This window comes from Bos indicus, chromosome 27 (genome assembly GCF_029378745.1).
Source record: "Bos indicus isolate NIAB-ARS_2022 breed Sahiwal x Tharparkar chromosome 27, NIAB-ARS_B.indTharparkar_mat_pri_1.0, whole genome shotgun sequence".
In the NCBI taxonomy this organism is placed as follows: domain Eukaryota; kingdom Metazoa; phylum Chordata; class Mammalia; order Artiodactyla; family Bovidae; genus Bos; species Bos indicus.
The window spans coordinates 3,457,888-3,484,595 of NC_091786.1; the positions used below are offsets into that span (position 1 = coordinate 3,457,888).

General features: G+C 37.4%; 1 protein-coding gene across 1 annotated transcript in view; it reads right to left on the reverse strand.

Annotated features, from left to right (window-relative positions):
* The window catches only part of CSMD1 (CUB and Sushi multiple domains 1), a 2,070,704-nt gene that overhangs the window by 1,421,202 nt on the left and 622,794 nt on the right, over positions 1-26,708 (reverse strand). The window contains exon 3 of the mRNA XM_070781602.1: positions 17,607-17,719. Within this exon, the coding sequence (XP_070637703.1) occupies positions 17,607-17,719 (113 nt within the window). The remainder of the gene's footprint in view (positions 1-17,606; positions 17,720-26,708) is intronic.

A 26,708-nucleotide genomic window follows, 5' to 3' on the forward strand; every position in this document is an offset into this window, starting at 1 on the left:
GATGGACAGGGAAGCCTGGCGTGCTGCGATTCATGGGGTCACAAAGAATTGGACACGACTGAGGGACTGAACTGAACTGAAATGCAGTGATGAAGATACTCTTTATAAAAGGTCTTTTGAAGGTGGAAACATCTCCATTTCTTTTGTCTTCCTATGCGGATGGGAGGCATCTTCTCCAGTAATGGCCTCAGTGTGTAGACCACTGGGACCAGGCGGACCAGCCCTAAGACAGCCCGTCTTCTGTACCAAGGCCATTGTGACCTTGACTACATTTATCAGAGTGCACCCGGAAAGGACATGTGTGTCCCTGGAGAACGGGGCATGCTGTCCTGCTGTGAATGGACACAGGAAGCTGGGGAAGAGAACAAGGGGAGAGGGCATTTTTTTTTTTCTCAAAGTGATATCCCAGGGACCCTAACCTAATGAAAATTAATTTCTGCAGTTCCATCAAGCTTGGCAAACACAGCTCACAAAACCCTCTTGTGAAACTCACATGATCTTGGGGATATTAAAGGTGCTGCTGAAGAAGCACCTTTCACTCTGGTTTTAACATCTTCTCAAGAAACTTATTTACCTTCATTTAATCTTGCATTTTCCAATCATTTCATTTTTCATCTAACATTTATCAAAATCCCACATGCAAGTTTTGCATGGAAAGGATTTATGTAAAAATTGCTCTGGCTTATAGACATGTATTTAATGATAAATATTAATACAAAGATGGGGAAGGTGGTGGAAGGTAAGTGGAAGCAGGAAAAGTACATTTCTAAAGACAATATTTACTATCATTCAATATAAAAATTGAAAAACCCAATAGAGTTTTGGCTAGTAGTAAGTTATGAACTTAAATTAAATACATAATTAATATTTATATTATACTATTTATGTGTATTTACATTGTCTCTGTAGTACTAATATATATTTATATGATAATATTCATGTTTAAATTTTATTTGGATATGTTTAATATTATTTTGGTTAATGCTATTAAAAAGAAATTAAACTTGAAGAGCCCTAAGCAGAATCCCATGGACAGAGGCACTTGACAGGCTGCAGTCCATGGAATTGCAAAAAGTTGGACACAACTCAGTGACTAGCTAATTAACTAAAAACATGACTTAAACTAAGGAAACTTGGGGACTAAAGAAGAATCTAGTAACAGAAACAGTGGCACTGACTGTGTATGAGACACGCCTCTAAGCAGTGTACACGAAACTCACTAATTCTTCTAAGTAGCGTATGATGGCATTCATTCTGTTGTTACCATTCTGGCTTTAAAACGTGGAGGCTGAGACAACAAGGGGTTAAATAATTTATGCAAGGCAAGAGAGAGTAATAAAATTGGAGTTTGAACAGTGATAAAATGTATTAAGACTGGAGGTGATCTATTGCAGAGCCCACACAATGCAAGCATAGACCGTACCACCTCTCTCATCAGTGCTGCCCTGGTAGAAAGATGTTCAGAAAAAGCACCTTAGGTCTCTGTATTCCCCAGCCAAAAGCTAATGTCTGGAAGGCACCCCCACTTCAGATAAGACAATACAACACAGGGTGCCTTACTCAAAGGGGGGTTTTGGTCTTTTAGTCCCTCAAACTGATGGTTTTGCATGGACTGGGAATGCTTAGCTTGGAGACGACAAGTGAAAAGGCAAGTGATACTATCTTAATAGACTGAAGGAACGGCCACCTAGCTTCACACAACGGTTTCTTGCTTCTCCATATTCTAAGAGTAGAAATTGTGCCACGTCTGGCCCCAGCCACCCGCTAGTTGTAGGAGCACGACTACTACAGTGCTTAGCTTCAGTTTCTCATGAGGATCTCATGAGGTTAGGGTCCTTGGGATGCCAGTTCATCAACTCTCTGTATCATATCGGGGTGGTTTAAAAAAGGTGAGATCATGTAAAACAGCTAGCAGCCAAGTGAATAAATGTAATATAAACAGCATGAAACCATTCCCCTGGATACATAATAACATGACACACAACATCAGGGTTTTGTTGTTGTTGCCATTGCTGATGATGATGATCAAAAAGAAGCACACAGACATAGCTCCATAGGGCATCGCATGATCCCAGTACAGGACACACAACCCTTCTCATTGGGAAGCTCCATTCGGCAGGACGCATCTCTCCTGTTTCTCACAAAATCATGTTTAGAGTTTGCACAAGACCAGACACATAAAAAAAGCTTTAGGTGTGACTGAGTTCAGTTTGGTGCATGATCACACATGAGTGCTGCAGGCCTGAGGGGTGGGTGTCTAAAGACTCACCTGCAAAGGCAGACACCCTGGAGTTCAGAAACGTCTGGGGTTATTTTCGGGCCCCCTAGGCAGCGCCCTTGGAGAAGCACTCCACTGTCCTCCATTAGCATTCTGAATCATGCCTCATGTTCTGCTGGCCTGTTCCATAACTGGCATGGCTGTGACCAGGCAGAGGGCAATTCAGCTCGACCGGCTTCTGTGAGAACTGGCGGCTGGAAACAATGCCAGCGATTTTATTTTTGGTCTATTAGTAAAATGACAGCACTAATTCACTTCACAGAGGAACCAAACAGCTGTCAGATGGCAGTGAGCAGAGCAGTGCCTGTATTACAATTTAGCTGTGCTGAGTCGGATGTTCTCACTGGCGCCGATTTGCACCATCAAGTGTCCCCACCTTCCCAGGGTACCAGGACATACATCCCATGCTTTTCCTTGGAAGGCACCATGAGAGACGATACAGGCTATTTACCATCAGGCCTCCATTGGTTAAATTGCCACATTCAAAACATCAAAGTTTAAGGAAATGTATGTGACAATGCATGTTCTAAGGAAATTATTTCTGAAACAAAAAAACAATTTTCCCAGCAACATGAAAGTTGTGTATCAGCAGCCATCTCTAATAAATTTTCTATTAATTTCTCTGGGCATGGATAAGATGGAAGTAGGGACTTGAAATGGTTGATATTACATTTTACACTAAGAAGTTTACACTAGGAAGACCTTTGGGGTTGAAATCAAAGCATGAAGCCTGTCAACACAGGAGCTTCTGAGTACAAAATTCACACACAAAGGAATCTTGGAAAGCTGGGACTTCACACTGCAGGAACTGCCGACACTATTACTGCTGTGTCTTAAACACACAAAGGTAAACCTTGTAAACAAGCTCTGTGTACAAACAACAGACAATGCGGTGACTGCTAACTCAACAATGACTGAATTCACTGACGCTCACTCCTGAGTCACCTGGTGTTGGACTCAGGTAACTAATCAAGTTGTCTTATCGGTTCCATCCATTGATTGTCAGCCTTCTGCAGAGTCCACTTACATTTTTGACTGGGGATTGAGAAAATCAGTTACTTAAGAAGCAAAACTGACACAGGAAAAGAAAGGCTGACTTCCCAAGGAGAGGAAAGAACTCTGACTGTAGGGTCAGGGTCCTACACAGTGGCCGCCTATCTTTGTTAATAAAGTTTTATTTATTAATGTTATCAAGCCGTGTCAGGTGACAATCACCCTCACATTGTATCAGAAGAACTGAATAGTTGGGCACAGATCAAACTGCAAAGCCACAAATATCTACTATCTGGCCTTTGACATAAAAAGTTGGCCAATTCTCTTTAGAGGGACCACACCTAATCCCAGCTCTTCTCTACCTCTAGAGGTCAAAACTTGGAAAATTGCTGTATCTCTATAGGAATAAAGGACTTACTCATAAAGTGTTAAGGATTAAATGAAAATTAAGATACAATACAGTATTTTTTTTATTATAAACCATTTATATGACTCTAAGGTTTAATAGGCTACATGGCACCTTATATGGAGTTTGTTGAAAGAACTTTTAAATATATTAAGTGTGGCTAATATACCACCTGAAGAATATTATAAATGTTGTGATGCATTTCATTGTAATGTTGTATCTCATTATTGTTTAGAGAGTGAAAATTGTATCTATTTCATTGTTGTTGTTGTTTCATCACTAAGCCGTGTCTGACTGTTTGTGACCTCATGGTCTACAGCACGCCAGACTCCCCTGTCCTCCACTATCTCCTGGAGTTGTCTCAAATTCATGTCCACTGAGTCGGTGATGCTATCTAACCATCTCATCCTCTGCTACTCCCTTCCTCTTTTGTCTTCAAGCTTTCCCGGCATTAGGAAGTCTTCCAATATTTATTTCATACAGTAGTTTATAAGTGAAATGATACCTCAATTTTTTAAGACCTCAGTCTAAATTTATAACCATTAATTATAACCACATGCTAACTAGTTCCTTTGACTTAGTGAACTTAAATACAAAAATAATTTGCTATTACTACACTAAGATAAAAACCCATAGTTACTCTTGTGATTCATGCATCTGAGTTTTCCTTCCAAAAAAACAAGTAAATATGTAAATTTTGATACACATGTCAGAATTGTGGCATATGGGAAGATTTTGAGCAAGTGTGAAAGTCTTAAAAAAAAAGATGCAGAATGCTGAAACCCCAATTTTATTTGTTGAGATGGATAACACATCCAGATCTAAAATGTGTTCCATCATATTCCTGCACAAAATCTCCCATTTGCTACCCTCCCACACCCAGGCAGAACTGCAGGAGAAAACTCAGATGTCCCCCACACACCAGATGTCCACTCACCCACCCTCCTCTCCTTCCCAAATGTGGCTTTCCATTCCATTATCTTAATATTTAAAAGCATATTTTAAGAAAAGTGGATGTACGCTTGGAAAAACAAAATTAACACTTAGAAGATATATGATTAAAATGACTACTGCATCTTAATAGGAGCTATACAAATAAACTCATGTTGCAAATCGACATGCCCCAGGCTAGTCTACTTTTGTCAAACAGTGTTTTTTTGTTTGTTTTATTTTTTAACTCCTGAGGATAAGACAGAAATATAAGGTCATATTTTGAAAGAACCAATGTCAAGGATGTCTGCAAGGAAGCAAGTAGAACATACAGGCAGCAACTAGAAAGGGCATTTCATTCTCTGTCGTCACAAAAGGAAGTGTTTGCAGCCCACAATCTCCACTATGAGGTTTTATAAAAAAAAATATTTAAATACAAATAAATGAAAATACAATGGAGAATACAAATAAATGAAAAAAATACTGCCTTTCATAACTTGAATGTTCACTTTCATTTTTGTATCCTATTCTTTTGGTTAATACTTGGATATAACCAAAAGCATTTTGTATTTAGGTTTACATTACTCTGTGGAGAAAGGAAAGGCTACCCACTCCAGTATTCTGGCCTAGAGAGATCCATGGACTATATAGTCCATGGGGTTGCAAAGAGTTGGACACGACTGAGCAACTTTCACTTCACTTCACCTCACTTCTTACATTACTCTGAGTAGCACAGTTCAGTTCAGTCACTCAGTTGTGTCCGACTCTTTGCGACCCCATGGACTGCAGCATGCCAGGCTTCCCTGTCCATCACCAACTCCTGGAGCTTGCTCAAACTCATGTTCATTGAGTTGATGAAAGCATCCAACCATCTCATCCTCTGTCATCCCCGTCTCCTCCAGCCTTCAATCTTTCCCAGCATTAGGGTCTTTTCAAATGAGTCAGCTTTTCACATGAGGTGGCCAGAGTATTGAAGTTTCAGCTTCAACATCGGTCCTTCCAATAAACACCCAGGACTGATCTCCTTTAGGATAGACTGGTTGGATCTCCTTGCAGTCCAAGGGACTCTCAAGAGTCTTCTCCAACACCACAGTTCAAAAGCATCAATTCTTCAGCACTCAGCTTTCTTTATAGTCCAACTCTCACATCCATGCATGACTACTGAAAAACCCATAGCCTTGACTAGACAGACCTTTGTTGGCAAAGTAATGTCTTTGCTTTTTAATATGCTGTCTAGTTTGGTCATAACTTTCCTTCCAAGGAGTAAGCATCTTTCAATTTCATGGCTGCAATCACCATCTGAAGTGATTTTGGAGCCCCCAAAAATAAAGTCTGACACTGTTTCCCTTGTTTCCCCAACTATTTGCCATGAAGTGATGGGACCAGATGCCATGATCTTAGTTTTCTGAATGCTGAGTTTCAGCCAACTTTTTTTTTGCACTCTCCTCTTTCACTTTCATCAAGAGGCTCTTTAGTTCTTCGTTTTCTGCCATAAAGGTGGTGTCATGTGCATATCTGAGGTTATTGATATTTCTCCCGGCAATCTTGAATCCAGCTTGTGTTTCATCCAGCCTGGCATTTCACATGATGTACTCTGCATATAAGTTAAAGAAGCAGGGTGACAATATACAGCCTTGACGAACTCCTTTCCCTATTTGGAACCAGTCTGGTGTTCCATGTCCAGTTCCACAAAGGAGTGAAATAAACAATTAAAAGAGTAAGAAATGACTGATTATAGAACATGCAGAAACACATAGTGTAATTTTATATGATGCTCTTTCAAGTTGTTCAATGAAATCTACGGCTTATTTTGTTGAAACTAACAATAAACCCATGATTGATTTGTCTTCATGATGATAACTCAAGTTTTACCCTTTTTACTCACTCATCTCCCAAGACTTTTCTCTTTTTTGTTGAACTTTTGCAATAATATCTTGGGTCATAGACAAGTTGCACCTGAGAATATGAATCCTATACAGGTCAATATCATATATATAATTCAGAAGAGACTATATTCAGTTGGCCAAAAGTTAGCCAACTGGAATTTTTGGCCAAACAGAAAATTACAGTTTCTGCCTACAGTTAAAGAAAACAACTTTAAAAAGAGGAAAGAAATTGCCAGTAAGGTTGGAGATTTTTTAAATGAACACATTCTTTGAAAAATGTGCTTAGATTTGCACTACAGATGTTTGTTTGATATTCAGTGACCCACTAACCTTCGCTAGAAGAGTCTCAGAAACAATAACAAATTTACATAGTAAGTGCAAAGTTGGAAATGAACTCTGAATCTCCTGTAGACTGAGTTGAAAACTTTGCAGCTAAACAAATATTTCTATTTCTGTCATTTGAGCAGACATTTGGCATTAATTCCACTGTGTTTATCATAGAGTGAAGGATCTGTTCAAAGCTTAACTTTTGTACAGGCCTACGGGCTGACTAATAGTTCATATAATTTCCAGTTTTCTCACAAAAGGACCTGAAGAAGAGAGGCAGGTCTCCCTTCCTAAAACTAATTTTGATTTATCAAATTGTAATCTATGGAGATCAGCCCTGGGATTTCTTTGGAAGGAATGATGCTAAAGCTGAAACTCCAGTACTTTGGCCACCTCATGCGAAGAGTTGACTCATTGGAAAAGACTCTGATGCTGGGAGGGATTGGGGGCAGGAGGAGAAGGGGACGACAGAGGATGAGATGGCTGGATGGCATCACTGACTCGATGGATGTGAGTCTCAGTGAACTCCGGGAGTTGGTGATGGACAGGGAGGCCTGGTGTGCTGCAATTCATGGGGTTGCAAAGAGTCGGACACGACTGAGCGACTGATCTGATCTGATCTGAATATATATTTATCCTAATTTATAATGTGCATTTCTAGCATTCTTGGATCTTTTTTGATTTCAGCCCATGGATGGTTGTGTGCTTTTCCTTTTATAGTTCAGATAAATCTCATTCTTAGTCATCTCCTCCTATAACCAGAAGCTAGGGGAAAAATGTAACTTTTCCTTTCCTCAGTGACCTCTTTGTATTAACATATTCTTCTTACTGTAGACTAAAGACTAAACAAATCAACCACAAAACAAGAGCAAAAATGCCTACCTACTTGAGTTAAGAAAAAAAAAAAATCGAAGTTACACAATGTACAACTTGCCAGCTAGTCCTAAAAGCAGAAAGAGCCACTCACCACTACACCAGGGATGAATTTGTGTTTTGCACTTTCACTAGAAAGATTCTATTTTTTTTAAATCTTTGACTATTTTTTTTAAGCTGAAGAGACAAAATGCACAGAGAAGTTGGGATAGAGGTAGACAAAGGTGTCCCAAGAATAAGACAGCACAAGGGGAAAAGAGCACAGAATGAGATAGTCATAAGCACTGAAGAAGGTTATATAATTCCCAGTTTAGAAGAAATAACCACCCACTACACTTACTGAGGTCATCCTCTATGCAAGTATTGCAGAATCGGAAGAATAAATTAGAAGTGTAGTATACCAAGGACAGAACTATGTGGTATAAAGACCTCATCTTCTCTAGATCTCGTAACAATTCAAGGTTGGAACTTTTCAATTTTACAAGTGAGGAATCTGATACAATAAGGGCTTAAGTAATTTATCCAATGGTCATACTCAGTGATTGAGAAACTGGCTTGAATCCACACTCGGAATTTTTGCACCACCCACATGTAAACATTTAAGAAATTAATTTTGCCAACCTTCCCATTTCTAGTAGCAGAATGGTAGGAAGCCAAGACCTGAGGGTGTTTAAATAGAGAGGTCATCTAATTTCTAGCATATTGAGTGGCTCATTAAGGACCAATGATAGCCAAAAAAGAGAATTAAAAAAAAATCATCCAATCTCATCATTTTTGCTTATAAGCTTCATTTTAAATAATGATTATTTACTACAGCCAAACTACCCTGAACATGCTTTATCTCATCTAAATAATGATCACTTTTCTCCCACATTATCTGAGATTACTTATTGCTATTCACATATGCATATTAACTTGGAGCAACTTTTCTATGACATATCTTTGCAAAAGATCCACAAAAAAAAGGGAAAATTTTGGAGATGAGTGGGTACAAAGGGTAAAACTTGAATTATCATCATGAAGAGAAATCTTAAGAAACACAAGTACAATTACACTGGGGGAGGTGAAGTACTGACCAATCCTTCCTTTGTTATTGAACAACAATGTTGAGGATGTCTTTCCTATGGAATTAATTTACCTTTTATTAAGTCCCTTTTAGACAGACCACTATTTCTGTGCCAGTGCTGGCCTTAGAACCCATGAACTCAGCCATTTGAAAATGATACTGAACGACTTAAAATTACCTGGCCCCACTTTTTTATTTCCATGTAAGACCCAGAGATTCATTTAAGAATATCCATTTCTAGCATAATATACATTTTTTTGCCTTTACAATGTTCATTACTTGATTTTTTAAAATACCTATTACAACAAGCTACATAACTCAATAATATAGAGAAAAACCAAGCTATCCATCTTCTTAAGCATTTCAATCACTCTCACATACATGTTTATTAACCATTCAGGTATCCTCCTGTACTTTTTTGGGTACTCATAGGGGTGTATGCTATACGAATATATGGATGATGGATACACATACACACATATGTGTGCATACATACATATACAAGTACATTTAAAAGTTATTTTCAACAAAATCGGATTATACTGTATTTTCCACACTTTCTTGTATCATGAATGTCCCCTTAGGTCAATACACATATGACTAAAACTATTTGAACAGTACTGAATACTTTAAAGAAAATGATTTCTTAGGATGATGTCTGAAGAGAAATTGTACATGATGATATAGAGTGTGACTGTGTATGGTGTGTGTGTGTGTGTGTGTGTATGTGTGTGTGTGTGTGTACTGGTGTCTCACCAGGGAAAATGACTAACTTAATATCACTAAATAGGTACCACAGTAGAATTTATGATCTTGGTGGATCACTGCTATCCACTCTTACTGAATCAGAAACTGGATTTTGTAGTACACAGAGAACAAATTCATCTCTCGAGGGAAAACATATTAATTAAGTTCACAGAACATATGAAATCAAAAGGCCAAATTAATAGACTACAATTCATAGGAACCAGATCATCCATACTTACAGGACAGCCTTAGTCCACCCCAGAACTCAAGGCCCATCTATGAAGCCCAACTGTAATCTGGTATCAGAATCAAAACAACAGAAGTAAAAGATGAGATAAGCAGCAGAAATCAGGTTAAGGAACATTTGATGCTTCTGGGTAGCAGAGCTAATATTATCAACCTTGATGACCTTTATGTTAGTTATGAGACAACTGAGACCTTGGTGAAGTCTATGAAATGTTTTCTGTGGATAAAACACACCTATGTACAAAACTGTGCATCCGTTCAGATCTTCCTGCTCTGACCCAACATTCATTGACTTAACTGAACTTTTAGAAAGTCACTACTTCTCTCCTATCTCTGCACTTTTTGGAGATGTTAGTGTTCATATTACTACCAGGAATAATTAATTTCAAGTGCAATTCCAAAATCTTTGAAGAGTGGTCCTAGTGTGCCTACTGCTGAAAGAAAAGAAAGAAAGTGAAGTCGCTTAGTCGTGTCCGACTCTTTGTGAGCCCATGGACTGTAGCCCACCAGGCTCCTCCATCTGTGGGATTTTCCAGGCAAGAGTACTGGAGTGGGTCGCCATTTCCTTCTCCAGGAGATCTTCCTGACCCAGGGATCGAACCTCGGTCTCCCGCGTTATAGGCAGACGCTTTACCATCCGACGGAGAAGGCAATGGCACCCCACTCCAGTACTCTTGCCTGGAAAATCCCACAGACGGAGGAGCCTGGTGGGCTGCAGTCCATGGGGTAGCTAAGAGTCGGACACGACTAAGCGACTTCACTTTCACTTTTCACTTTCATGCATTGGAGAAGGAAATGACAACCCACTCCAGTGTTCTTGCCTGGAGAATCCCAGGGACGGGGGAGCCTGGTGGGCTGCCGTCTATAGAATGGCACGGAGTCAGACACGACTGAAGCGACTTAGCAGCAGCAGCACTAGCAGTTTACTGTCCGAGCCACCTGAACACCCTGCAAATCAAGAACAAGAGAGGGGACGAGGCTCTGGCATCTAAGCCTGGGGAAGGACCGTCGTGAGGACTGCCGGCTCTGCTCTCCACCACCAGGGGAGGTGTGTCCTCGGTAAGCTACGTCCTCAGCTGGGCTCACCAGCCTAGAGGACCTAACAGTCAAGAGGAAGGTGATTCTAGACGTTTCCCCTTCGTTTTAGCCTCAGTAATTGTTATGAATCCAAAGTAATGATAAAGCATTGGCTAATGGACAGCTAACTGCTGTTCTTCCACCTTCACTTTCTTCAATTGGAAATGCTTCTCTCCTGCCAGGTGGATCATTCACGTTCCACGCTTTAATTCAGGTTGAGTTTGGATAATCACTTCAAGGGAGAAATAAATCAGCACTGACATCCTAAATAAAGCTTTGAGCTTGAAGGGTAATAATCTAGCTGTTCTTTCTAAATCCAGATCCATGGATGTTAAACGAAAGAAAATTCTACTTGAGAGATGTGTCAGAGGGAAATGCCAAATGCATTCAGGGAACAAGAAACTCTCTCAGTAAGAAGCCCCGCCCACCACGGAGTTAATCACTTAGTGACGCTGGAATGAAAGGTCTGCTCTGTGGCCAAGTTTCACATTTCCCTGGTGAAAATCTAAGTAGTTTATGAACACGAAGCCCATTCTCTTCCCCAAAATAAATCATAATAAATGAAATCAATCCATTTAAGTTTTCACAGGTTTAACTGAATGGCCTGTATGGAGTCCATTATTTTTTAAAGAAGAAATGCTTGTATATGCAGCGGGTCATCAAAACTCTTTGTCTTTAAACCATTTGAGTGTTTAATTTTTGGGAGGTGTCTGTGTGCGTGTGTTTTAGAAACTTCTAGATAATAAGATGTGTTAACCAAAGAGAAAATCAAGTTCCAATCAGCTAACTGTGCCCTTTTAGGTTTTGAGGGTAAGAAATTTGAACTACGGGATGAGATTAAGGTAGGGCTGAGTGAAGAATTTTTATCAAACAATATATTTAAATATTTATTTAGAGCCACATGTCAAGTATTGAAATCTTTGCTTGGAGCCCACACTGCCCTCAAGGATGCAAACAAAAATGACCACAGGAGAGGAGGTAACAGGTGACCTCTAACAACTCGGGGGGGAAAGCTGCTGCAAGAATTCAGGATTCACTTAATCCACATTATTTCACTTCCATCTATACACATTTCGGGCACATCAATCATGATTTAAAAGCTAAAATGTGATGAAATTGTAAAATGGAAGCATTTACAAACGAAAGTGCTTCTGTCTGTTTACCTGTCCAGTGGGATGAATTTAGCCTTTCTGAGGATGTCACAGAGGAAGAGTTCTATCTCAGGGCTGGTTCAACATTAACCTGACCCCACTGACTGCACCGCCAGCCCGAGGGACCACACTCCAGGCCTACCGGGAGCTCTGAGTACAAACCAGGGGACGTCCCACAGTTCTTACAGGTGCTAAGCTGTTGTCCGCCACATTTTTGCCCATAATTCTTCCTCACTCAGAAAGACCCCCCAGTGACCCATTTTCCTTGGAGAACGTGTATTCAATGACTGATACAAAGTCGGCATTTAGCACTGGCACTCTTTAAACACTTGGCAGTACAGCTCAAGTATTAACTCCATCAAGATCTCTGTCCCCGCGTACACGGGCCTTCCCTCCTGCCCAGTCATGCCAAATACCATAGCTAGTTATTAGAACCAACTGCACTCTCTGTTCTACTGAATTTTGTCATTTTTGCCTACTACTCCTTCAGAAAAAACACCATTCTCATCATCATCTTTGTATTCTTAACATTTAGCTCAGTATTGAGCCTCTGGTAGATACTCAATAAAAGCATAATAAATGAGAGAGAATGAGTGAGTAAATCTATGTCCATTTACACAAGGATATACATATATGCTCCGTGCATATATAGTGTGTGTATATACATATATACACATATGTATATATATACAAAAGTGTGATTTTTGTGTATACACGTATGTGGATACATGCTTATCTTTATGTGTGTATTTCCATACATGTAAATAAATATTATATTAGAGAAAACATAGTACATTTTTAAGAATGACAACATCTGGAAATAGGCAGATTGATGTTTAATTTCCCCTCTTCACTATTTAGTAGCTATAAGGTCTTGACTAACTAAGTTACTATACATCACTATTTCATTTTCTCTGTCCAGTAATATTAGGTAATTTTGCTGTGCTTATAGGAATCTTGAAGATTTAATAAGAAAATGTATATAAGAATTCATACCATTTTAGGCACGTCTAGTCATCCATCCGTTCATCCACCTGTCTGCCTGTTTATTATGTATCTACCTACCTATCACCTGTCTTAACTACAGATTATCAATCTATCCCTTTCACCTATCTACCTATTTTCATTTATTTATTTACTATCTCTCCATAGAGAAACATATACCTTAGTGAGGACATAATGGTATAATCAATAGAATGAATAATTTTAAGACAAAACAAAATGAAAGGGCAGAATTTCTCTAGAATAGAATTTTATAACCCAGGGGAGTGTCTTTAAGCATCTTTGTGGGCAGCTGTTTTTTTCACTCCATCTAATGTGCTAGTTTGTATGCAATACAGTTTCCTGCCACAAGCTAATCTTTGCAATTTAGTAATGTCAAATTCTTTCTCACTCTGCTGGTGGTATTTTTCCTAAAAAGATTTTTTTAAAACTGTCAGATTCTTATAGATTTCAAGCACAAAATTTAAGGCCAATATATTCAAATATGGCACCATGGGAAGGTGAGATAAATGCTGAATGTGTAAAATTAGTATTTTATGGACAAAATATTTGACTGTCTACAATTGTGGTTAGTTTTTTTTTTTTTTTCCTTTTCAACTACCATGTCAGCCAGATTTTTAAAGAAATATTTAAGAAAATAGATTCTTACCATTTCTATCAGGTTTACCTTAGACAAGAATCCAACATAACCTTCCTTTTACCTCAAACAATTACAGCAAAGGTAATTTCTGTGGTAAAATGTGCATAAAATTTCTGTTCCAATTTCTTTAAAAAAGAAAAAAAAGAGTCATTCCATGGATAAAGCCTTGGACAACTTGGTTTCCAATCAATAGAATTGCCCTACACTATCAATAAATGTTCTATAGAAGAAAAGTATTAATTTTAGTGAATACACATTGGACTCAATTTGAATCACAGAATCAGGGCTTTCTATTCAAATGCAGCTTGTATAATATCTAGAAATTCTTTTTATACAAATACTAGAGTATAAAAATACAATGTCAAAGAAACTTATTTTACCTGCAAAAATATTAAAAGTCAATCTAAATTATAGAAAACAATTGGTAAAAAAAAAAACTAAAATTTTAAAATATAACCAATACTAAAATTACTGAAAGTTAATGTATGAAAAATTACCAAGTAATTCATGAAACATCTGAAGTGATATTCAGGATGTGCATTAATAAGAGATGTGTCACTTGAAAATAAATTAGATTTCAGAACCAAAAACTGGGAGTGAAATTATTTTCATCATACATTCACTAGTGTTTCTAATATTTAGTTCACTTTGTCACTAGTAAGACAAAATATTAGAACAGAGAAGACTTGCCTTTTAAAAAGTGAAACAAATAAAATTATCAGAGTGACGGGTTCTTTGGGGCACAATTCTAGATTGTCACATGTCACCAAATGGATTTGTTCTCTTTGTTCTAAAGTCTCATGACAGCCTTGTCACACGTTTGTCACGATATAATATCTGTCGTGTCTTGACATGCCATGTTGAGTTTCTGACCTCCTGGAAGATTTTTTTTTCTTAAATCATAAATAAATGTGGTGATACAAATAATTTTATTTCAGTAACTGAGATCTTGATGAAAAAAGTTGGAAGGTAGAAAGAATGAATGTTATTTATATACCTAAGGCTTCAATATTGGACAAGCATAAGAATACTGATAGTAATTCATCTCATTGTAAATTACGTGTAATCCTAGTGTATTTATTATAAATTTACCAAATAAAATCATGCAAATTCTTTGGCTGGCCATGAAGAATAATGTTCTGTGACAGAATTAGGAAATATAACTTTATAAAATACCCTATTAAAGTAGTAACTTCAATTTTATTATTCTATATTTATGGCTTAAAATATGTTGATTTTATCAACAATCTATGAACTTACCCACTACTTAAAAAGCTAATTACTATATGTGAATAATATTAGTGAGATATGTATAAATATCTCCATTTAATTTTCAGGGTTAAATTCAATGACTGAACACATTAATTATAATAATTTAATTTACTGTTTCCATATTCCTTAGGTAGCTTAATATCTCCATGTATGAATAATAATTTATGTAAATAGTACTTATCCCAAAGTAATGTCAACAAACTATAAAGTCCAGTGCCCAGATCAAGTCCAGGTTAAGTTTATTACTAAGCCTATCTTGTATAGACAGATTTTTTTTTTTTAAGAGTGGAAGATTTTCTCCCTATTCAACAAATAAATATAAATAAAAAATTAAACATAAATTTGGAAAAGTTGGTAATCATTTAAGAACTAGAAAAAAATTAAAGCTCATTTAGCATTAAAATTTTAATTCAAATTTTCCTCAGAGGTCTTGGATAAGACATAGACATTTTATTGTATTATTTGGTTTATATTAATTACTTGGAAGACAGTGTTGTCAGTGTAAAAACCAGTGGGATTCGATGTTCTAGTTCCAAAACAACTTTAGATATTTTTCTGACTCATTGGTTAGGCTTAATATTATATCTGAATAAGTGTATCTAAATATTTTATACACTGGTCTCAACATAAATCTCACTTTTTCCCATGACCATTATATTGGTTGGTTATAGCTGTGTATACATTTCCTGTGTGAAATGATATTGATAAACCAGCTGATATTTACAAAGTTTTAGTTTCTTCTGCAAAAATTCTTGTCTTTAATCTTCTATTTAGACTGCAATTAACCTTATTTCAACAGATAACACAAATTTATTTTATCAGTTGATTTGTAAGCTAATAAAAAATATTTTACAAGTAAAGATATTGCACATTTTATGATTTTTATTTTGCTAACAAAGCACTTTTATTTTGATGCTTTGCTTTCAAAATAACGAGTTGTATTTACTTGTAAATATCAGGCTATATTGTAATGCAACTATTGCAAACAAAAATTTCAAACATCTTCACACAACATTTTAAAAAATGCATTTAACTCATGGCTCTGTTTTTCTCATCATTTCTCCAATTTTGTTGATAACTTGTAAACATTTTTCCCAACAGAGACAATCTCACCAATCATTTTTCACTATGCCATGATGACAACCACAAACACCAACAACAACAGCCCAGAAAGATTCAGTTTAAGTATTCATTTGGCAGTCACTCAGCGTCAGTAGAGTTTCTGCAACATTTATCTTAGGAAATTCACCAAAATACCATATTAAGGATCAACTTTGTCAGAAAGGGAAAGAAAACTGCAAAGGTTTCTAAAATGTTGAAGCATTAACCCACCTTCCGAAATACCATATGTGCTGACTGGACAAGTTCTGTTTCACAGTAGCTAGTACAGATTGCTTCAGAAACACTTTTGTAATGTCAAGTGAGAAAAAAATTATGTGAAGCTGGGGTATACAGGAAGTGGTAGATACAAGCAAATCTGAAAGCTAGTAGCACCTATTAACCTTGAACTAGCCTGTTACTCTTCCAAAGATTAAATGATCCCCAGGTAATCAGTAATGAGCTTAAAGATGAGTTACTCTTTCAGGCAATGGATGCACGTTTATATATAAAAGCAATGACCTGGAAGAACTGGAGTCAGAGTTAGTATAAAATTCTAAGCATTATTCCACATAAGACTTTACTTAAATAAAAGGATGAATTGTTCTGTTTATATTCCTTTGCAAAGAGGACAGTCTAACCTTGTATTTTCTGATAATTGCATAGTAGCTAAGTTCAGTTGCAAGAAGCATGTGTAGATTTTATCTTTCTAAGAAGAATGATTTTTGCCAAAGTGTGTGGAGTACTGCAAAGAGGAATACACACAGAGGCGACTTAATCCAGGAAGGCCGCTAAGTGAACACTGGATTGGGCCCACCTCCACCCTACATAGCCCTTTTCAATTCATGGGCTTCAGAGTTTATGTTAAAAATCAAAGATTCTGCATTGCACATGAGAGAAAAATTAAAATATATATGTGAAACAAGACTAAACAGACCTCAGCACTTATATTTACCATATAGTAGTGCAATTTCCTAAAATTGAATATTTTGCAATCATGTATATTATTCCCTCTATCAAAGGTTGAAATCTCTTTTATCTTCTTGAAATTTCTGCCCAAAAGCGTCAACAATGACAGTGAGACCCGAAAGTCACTTCAGCACAAAGTCTGAAAACACCAAAAATTAAATAAAATAAAATGAAATGCACCTCCTATGCCTTGCAAGCACCAAATGAAATCACTTTCTTTGTTTGAAGTTTCAAATTATGACAACCAAAATTCATTTAATGGGATTCACTTTACCTAGGCACCAACTCTGAATATTACTGTCCAACAATTATTTTAGGAAAACTTGTCTGCATTAAGATTGAAGAAAAGGAAGACTGTCCATTAACATCCTAAATACTCGAAACATCACTGCCACACATCAAAAGAAAACCATTCTTCCAATGAAAAAGCTCTAGCAAAAAGGAAAATTATCAACACACGTGTTGTGCCAGAAATTTGAGCCATTACAGTAATAGCATTCTCCCAGCGTCAAAACACAGAAATCAAACATTTGAACCATTAAAACCACCTCGGAAGCAGCAGCTTTGGTTTGTGTGAACAGCCTTCCTGGCCAGTGTGAAGCCATCGGCACAGTGGGTGTGGGCGGTGCGCAGCAAGCGTCTTACCTTCATACAGCGCTTTGAATCCCTGGGCACTCACGGCGAAGTCTGTCGTGAACCACAGAGTAAGGATGGAGCCACTGCTGACGATGGAGGAAGGCAGCTGAAATCCCGATAACCTGAATTCGAAAAAGACGTGAATACAGTTAAAAAGTATGAACTTGCTTCTGAAGCTTATTTGATGAAGTCACTCAGTTCTTCTTTCCACCGTGGCCTATTTATTTTACATAAGTCATTGAACAATTACATGATCCGTACACCAGGCGTTGCCAGTTCATTGAAATGAAGCACATTCCAATACCAGAACTTGCTTATTTAAACAATTTTTGAAAAGATCCTTTCCTGAAGGAAATGTATAATACACCATTGTCTAAACATAATGCATGAAAACGACGCACTCAACATTATACCTGCAACACAAATTAACATTCCACGTGCTTTTGAGTTTATTTTTCTAAGTAATGAGTGTGTTGTCACATCTCATTGTTAATATGCTTATCTTTTACTATTTCCATACAATGGATCCATTTCTCTTGAAAAGAAAACATATACTAGTCACAGCATCAGAAATAAGAGTCAATGATTGCCTTGAACAGATGTCAAATGAATTGATTTTAATATTTGGTTTTCAAGACAGATTTTTTAGATTGTAAGATATATGTTTCATTATCATTAGATAATGATACATTTAGATATCTTAACGATGATAAAGTCAGAACTCTGAAGGACTGAACTAATATAATGATATGCACAATACTTTACAAATGAAGAGCTTTTCAAAAGGCCAAAGAGATGTTTCATCAGTTTATATTTTACCTAAAGTTTGCTAATTAAGCAGTGTCTCTACAGATACATGGTTTAGTACAGTCTGAACACAAACCTATGATTCACAAAAACAAACAAACAAACTAACTTGAGCACTCATTCCTAGTAGGAGAAACTCTGTCTTGCCAAGAAGCCTATGGTATTAAATGCTTGATTACAACCACTGTAGTTGCAGAATCAAACCAGAAGCTAATAAGAGAAAAATGAAAAGACAATCGCCAGCTGCTAAACAGCACACTTCCAAATAATCCATGGATCAAAGAAGTCGCAAGGTAATTTTTAAAAATACATTAAACTGAATGAGAATACAAAATCCAAGATATCAAAATCAGCAGAGCTGAGATGGGAAGGAATGGCACTAAAAGCACGCACAGAAAAGAGGAAAATTCTCATATTTGTAATCCAAGTACCCATCTCAAGAGCTTCGAAAAGGTATAGTAAAATAAACCAAAAGCCAACAGAAGGCAAAAAATTAAAAGCACCAAAATCAGTTGAAATGAAAGCAGAAAAACAATGAAACAAAGTTTCCACTTGGAAAAGATAAACAAAATTAACAAATGTAGCAGAAATGACCCTCCCTGCTCCAAAAAAAATGGGCAGGATAAGAAAAGACATAGATATCTAATATCAATAATAAAATAGCAGATATTACTTGAAACCTCACAGACATTTGAAAAATGCCATAAAAACTATAGCTATAAATTTGACAACTAAAATGAAACTTGTTACTTTCTTTAAACACACACAGGACTGCAACTTACTCAATGAAACAGATCAATGTGAATAAGCCTGTAACTATTAAAACTCCCCCAAAGAAATGTCCAGGCCTGGCTGGTTTTACGGAGGAATTCTTTTGCCTGCCTTAAGAGTCAATGTCTGATTCACCCTAAAATGGACTGGAATGGGTGAACTTAACTCAAATGACCATTATATCTACTATTGTGGGGAGAAATCCCTTAGAAGAAATGGAGTAGCCATCATAGTCAACAAAACAGTCTAAAATGCAGTACTTGGATGCAATCTCAAAAATGACAGAATGATCTCTGTTCGTTTCCAAGGCAAACCATTCAATATCATGGTAATCCAAGTCTATACCCTGACCAGAAATGCTGAAGAAGCTGAAGTTGAATGGTTCTGTGAAGACCTGCAAGACCTTTTAGAAATAACACCCCAAAAGATGTCCTTTTCATTACAGGGGACTGGAATGCAAAAGTAGGAAGTCAAGAAACACCTGGAGTAACAGGAAAATTTGGCCTTGGAATACAGAATGAAGCAGGGCAAAGACTAATAGAGTTTTGCCAAGAGAACACACTGGTGAGAGCAAACACCCTCTTCCAACAACATAAGAGAAGACTCCACACATGGACATCACCAGATGTTCGATACCAAAATCAGATTGATTACATTCTTTGCAGCCAAAGATGGAGAAGCACTATACAGTTAGCAAAAACAAGACTGAGAGCTAACTGTGGCTCAGATCATGAACTCCTTATTGCCAAATTCAGATGTAAATTGAAGAAAGTAGGGAAAACCACTAGACCATTCAGGTATGATCTAAATCAAATCCGGTATGATTATACAGTGAAAGTGAGAAAAAGATTTAAGGGACTAGATCTGATAGACAGAATTCCTGATGAACTATGGATGGAGGTTTGTGACATTGTATGGGAGACAGGGATCAAGACCATCCCCAAAAAAAACAAATGCAAAAAAAGCAAAATGGCTGTCTGAGGAGGGCTTACAAATAGCTGTGAAAGAAGGGAAATGAAAAGCAAAGGAGAAAAGGAAAGATATACCCATCTGAATGCAGAGTTCCAAAGAATAGCAAAGAGGGATAAGAAAGCCTTCCTCAGTGATCAGTGCAAAGAAATAGAGGAAAACAGCAGAATGGGAAAGACTAGAGATCTCTTCAAGAAAATTAGAAATACCAAGGGAATATTTCATGCAAAGATGGGCTCAATAAAGGACAGAAATGGTAGGGACCTAACAGAAGCAGAAGATATTAAGAAGAGGTGGCAAGAATACACAGAAGAACTGTACAAAAAAGATCTTCACAACCACGATAATCACGATGGTATGTATGATCACTCACCTGGAGCCAGACATCCTGGAATGTGAAGTCAAGTGGGCCTTAGAAAGCATCACTACGAACAAAGCTAGTGGAGGTGATGGAATTCCAGTTGAGCTATTTCAAATACTAAAAGATGATGCTGTGAAAGTGCTGCACTCAATATGACAGCAAATTTGGAAAACTCAACAGTGGCCACAGAACAGGAAAAGGTCAGTTTTCATTCTAATCCCAAAGAAAAGGGAATGCCAAAGAATGTTCAAACTACTGGACAATTGCACTCATCTCACACCCTAGCAAAGTAATGTTCAAAGTTCTCCAAGCCAGGCTTCAGCAATACATGAACTGTGAACTTCCAGATGTTCAAGCTTGTTTTAGAAAATGCATAGGAACCAGAGATCAAATTTCCAACATTGCTGGATCATTGAAAAAGCAAGAGAGTTCCAGAAAAACATCTATTTCTGCTTTATTGACTATGCCAAAGCCTTTGACTGTGTGGATCACAATTAACTGTGAAAAATTCTGAAAGAGATGGGAATAACAGACCACCTGACCTGTATTTGGGTCAGGAAGCAACAGTTAGAACTGGACATGGAACAACAGAATGGTTCCAAATAGGAAAAGGAGTACGTCAAGGCTGTATATTGTCACCCTGCTTATTTAACTTACATGAAGAGTACACCATGTGAAACGTCGGGCTGGAGGAAGCACAAGGTGGAATCAAGATTGCTGGAAAAAATATCAATAACCTCAGATACGCAGATAACACCACCCTTATGGCAGAAAGTGAAGAGGAACTAAAGAGTCTCTTGATAAAAGTGAAAAAGGAGAGTAAAAAAGTTGGCTTAAAATTCAACATTCAACATTCAAAATTAAGATCATGGCATCTGGTTCCACTACTTCATGGCAAATAGATGGGGAAACAGTGGAAACAGTAGCTGACTTTATTTTTCTGGGTTCCAAAATCACTGCAGATTGTGATTGCAGACATGACATTAAAAGATGCTTACTCCTTGCAAAGTTATGACCAACCTATATAGCATATTAAAAAGCAGAGACGTTACTTTGTCAACAAAGTTCCATCTAGTCAAGGCTGTGGTTTTTCCAGTAGTCATGTATGGATGTGAGATTTGGACTGTAAAGAAAGCTGAGCACCGAAGAATTGATGCTTTTGAACGGTGGTGTTGGAGACAACTCTTGAGAGTCCCTTGGACTGCAAGGAGATTGAACCCGTCCATCCTAAAGGAAATCAGTCCTGGGTGTTCATTGGAAGGACTAATGTTGAATCTGAAACTCCAATACTTTAGCTACCTAATGCGAAGAGCTGACTCATTTGAAAAGAACCTGATGCTGGGAAAGATTGAGGGCAGGCAGAGAAGGGGATGACAGAGAATGAGATGGTTGGATGGCATCACCAACTCAACGGACATGAGTTATAGTAAACTCTGGGAGTTGGTAATGGACAGGGAGGCCTGGTGTGCTGTGGTTCATGGGGTCACAAAGAGTCGGACATGACTGAGCAACTAAACTGAATTGAAATGAAGTTCATAAGGATGGGATCCTAATCCAACAGGACGAGTGGCCTTATAAGAAGAGGACAAATGAGAAAGTCTCTCCCTTTCCTTCCTCCACATACAAATACTAAGATAAGGCCATGTGAGCACATAGCCAGAGGACAGGTGTCTATCAGTCAGGAGGAAAGTCTTCATAAGAACTTGACCATACCTCACCCTCACATAGATTTCCATCCTCTAGAAATGCAAGAAAATGAATGTCTGTTGTTTAAGCCATCCAATCTATTAGTATTTTTGTTGTAGCAGACCAAGCTAAGATACTCTGATGCCCATGATAGACAAAGGCAGTACAGAAAAAGAAAACAAACCAATATCCCTCATAGATACAGATGTGAAAATCCTTAACAAAATTAGAGAAAATAAAGTAAAGAGTATATATGAATAATTATTCAACAAGACCAAGTAGGGTTTCAGTTCAGTTCAGTTCAGTTCAGTCACTCAGTCACGTCCGATTCTTTGCGACCCCATGAATCGCAGTACACCAGGCCTCCCTGTCCATCACCAACTCCCGGAGTTCACTCAGACTCACCTCCATTGAGTCAGTGATGCCATCCAGCCATCTCATCCTCTGTCATCCCCTTCTCCTCTTGCCCCCAATCCCTCCCAGCATCATAGTCTTTTCCAATGAGCCAACTCTTCGCAGGAGGTGGCCAAAGTACTGGAGTTTCAGCTTTAGCATCATTCCTTCCAAAGAAATCCCAGGGCTGATCTCCTTCAGAATGGACTGGTTGGATCTCCTTGCAGTCCAAGGGACTCTCAAGAGTCTTCTCCAGCACCGCAGTCCAAAAGCATCAATTCTTCGGCACTCAGCTTTCTTCATGGTCCAACTCTCACATCCATACATGACCACAGGAAAAAACATAGCCTTGACTAGATAGACCTTTGTTGGCAAAGTAATGTCTCTGCTTTTCAATATGCTATCTAGGTTAGTCATAACTTTTCTTCCAAGGAGTAAGCGTCTTTTAATTTCATGGCTGCATTCACCATCTGCAGTGATTTTGGAGCCCAAAAAACTAAAGTCTGACACTGTTTCCCCATCTATTTCTCATGAAGTGATGGGACAAGATTCCTACTCCAGGGATATATACGCAGTTCAGTATTTGAAAATCAACCAATGTATCTGCCATAATAACAGGTTGTAGAATAAAATCACATGATTGCAATAATCCATGTAGGAAAAAACATTTGACTAATTTAAATATGAAGTTATGACAAAAATTTTAATAAAATATGCACAGAGTTTTAAAACTTCTCCAACTTGACAGTAATTACCTGCAAAAGAACCTACATCTAACATTATATTTATTGAGGGAAGACTGAATGTTCCCCCATAAGATTGAGAACAGGCAGAAGTGTATGTATGATTTCATCCCTTTCGTTCAACACTGTGCCAGAAGACTTAGCCAGTGTAATAAGCCAAGAAAAAGAAATAAAAGCATACAGATCAGAAAGGAAAGAAATAAAATCCCGCCTATTTGCAAATAAAGCAATTATCTATATATGTTATGCCAAGGAATCTGTAAGAAAACTCCTAGAGCTAATAGTTGAAGTTAGCAAGCATGTAGTATATACAATAGTCACACAAAATTCAATTTTATTTATACATGCTAGCACTGAACATGTGGACACCAAAATTAAAGATACAGTGCTGTTTACAATCAGCCAGAAGAATACTTAGAAGTAACAAAATAGGTACAAGACTGTGTCCTGAAAACTGTATAATGCTGAAGAAAGAAATGAATGAAAATTTAAATAGAGAAATATATTATGTTGAGAGATTGGAAGACTCAGTATTGAAAAGACATCAACTCTCCCCAAATTTTATGTACGTTTAAGACGGTTTTCATCATAATCCCAGCAAGATTTTTTTTTTAGATATAAACAAGATTATTCTAAAACTTAAATGGAAAGCCAAAGAAAAAAAGGAACATCTTAAACAATTTTGAACAAGAATAAAATAGCAGAAATTTTGAAAATGAATAAATCAGTACACTGGTTTTTACCAAAACCATGTGGTATTAACAGAGGGCAGACTCATCCATCACTGAATCAAAACAGAGAACTCAGACTCCTGTAAACATGCCCAAATGATTTTTGAAAAGTACAAAGGAAACTCAGTGGAATAATGAAAGCCTTTCATTGAATGAATGGTGCTTGAACAACTGGAAGTCCACAAGCAAAAACTCTACATAACACCCTACAGAAGTCCAATGTCCTATAGAATAATTAACTCAATATTGATCACAGACATAAATGTAAAATGTAAAAGTGCACATCTTTTACAAGAAAACAGGGGGAAACCTTTAGGGTCTTGGACTAGCCAAAGTTCCTAGAGGGGACACCAAAAGCATAATCCATAAAAGGAAAAAGTGATCTACCAGACATCATAAAAATTACAAACTTTCACTCCATGAAGGGCACAGGTAAGAAATGACAAGACATGCTGGAGACCACTAGAAAATATTGGCAAGCCACATATATGACAAGGACAACTGTCTACCATATATTTTAAAAAAAAATTTTTTTAAAGACTCAATAGCAAAAGGACAAATAATTTAACTAGTCAAAAAACAAAGTGTCATTTCATCTAAAAAATATACAGATGGCAAATAAACACATGAAAAGATGTTCAATATCATTAGTCACTTGGGAAATGTTAACAAAAAACATAAAGAAATATTACTACCCACCTATTCACAAGGTCTAAAATGAAAAATAGTGAAAATACCAAATGTTGGCTTGGGTGTGGAGAAAATGCACTGCTTATAAATCACTAGTGGACAGAGTCATTTTGGAAAACCGTGTGACAGGGTTCTTAAAAAAAATTAAACATGCAATTATCATATGACCAAGCAATGATTCTTCTGAGCAGTATTTACCCCAGAGAACTGAATATTTATGCTCACACAAAATCTGTAGAATAATATATATTCATATATATATTCATAATATATATATATTTATGTTTATATTTATATATATTCATATATATATATTGTATGTATATATTAACATATATATATATGTACACACACACCAAGTGTCTTCAGTTGTGTCTGACTGTTTGTGACTTCATGGACTGTAGCCTGCCAGGCTCCTCTGTCCATTGGATTCTCCAGGCAAAAATACTAGAGTAGGTTGCCATTTCCTCCTTCAACAGATCTTCCTGACCTAGAAAACAAATCCGTGTCTCCTGCATTGGCAGGCAGACTCTTTACCATGAGTATCAATCACCTGAGAAGCCCATATATATACACGCATACACATATATACATATACTTAATCACAAACTGGAAATTATGCATATGTCCTTCAAGAGCTGAATGGTTTCCAAATTGTGGAACATCTATGCCATGCATTGCTACTCAACAATAAAAAGAAATGGACTATTGACTTTTAACACCTGGATGACTCTCCAGAGAATTATGCAGAGTAGAAAACAGTCAATCCAAAATAGATTACATACTGTATGACTTCAACATTTTTGAAAAGACAAACTTACTGAAAAGGGGAATGGGCTATCTGTGACCAATAATTAAGGAGGGGTTGAGACAGGAGGGAGGTGAGCATTACCATTAAAGGATCACATGAGGGATTCTTGGGCTTCCCTCATGGCTTCTGCAATGCAGGAGACCCCAGTTAGATTCCTGGGTTGGGAAGATACCCTGGAGAAGGGATAGGCTACCCACTCTAGTATACTTGGGCTTACGTGTGGCTCAACGGGTAAAGAATCCGCCTGCAGTGAGGGAGACCTGGGTTCGATCCCTGGGTTGGGAAGATCCCCTGGAGAAGGGAAAGGCTACCCACTCCAGTGTTCCGGCCTGGAGAATTCCATGGACTGTATAGTCCATTGGGTCGCAAAGAGTCAGGACATGACTAAGCAGCTTTCACTTCACTGAGGGATACGTATCTTCTGCATCTGGGCAGTTTCAAGGTGAATATCCTGCAGTGTCCATCTCTACCATTTTTTAAGATATTACCTTTGGAGAAACTGGGTAAAGTATACACAAAATCTGTGTTGTTCCTTACAATTGCATGTAGATCTATGATTTTTTTAAAATATAGAAGTTTACAAAACGAAGTTTGGAGTGGTTGGGGCAGAGGCACTTAAGAACATATATATATTGAGATAAAAATCATCTAATTAATAAAACACAGAGTATTTAATAAAGAACATCTTCTCACTAGGTTGAAAACAAAGTTAACAGAAAAATGTTAAGGATTATTTTATTTAGTGATAGTGTGTTTTGAAGTTTTAAATAAGTTTAAGTATAAAATAATGTGGTTTATTATTGTTGTTGTTTAGTTACTAAGTCATGCCCAAATCTTTGCAACCCCATGGATTGTAGCCCACCAGGCTCCTCTGTCTATGAGATTTCCCAGGCAAGAATACTGGAGTGAGTTGCCATTTCCTTCTTCAGGGGATCTCTCTAACCCAGGGACTGAACCCGTGTCTCCTGAATTGGAAGGCAGATTCTTTATCACTGAGACACCAGGGAAACTCAAATAATGTGATAACACATTAAAATAAACTCATTTGAGTTCTCTTTAATGAAAGTGTCAAATAATAGTTTAAATCACTTTAAATCACTGAAGTGGCATGAACTCATTCATATGTGAGATCTAATGAATGAGGCCGAA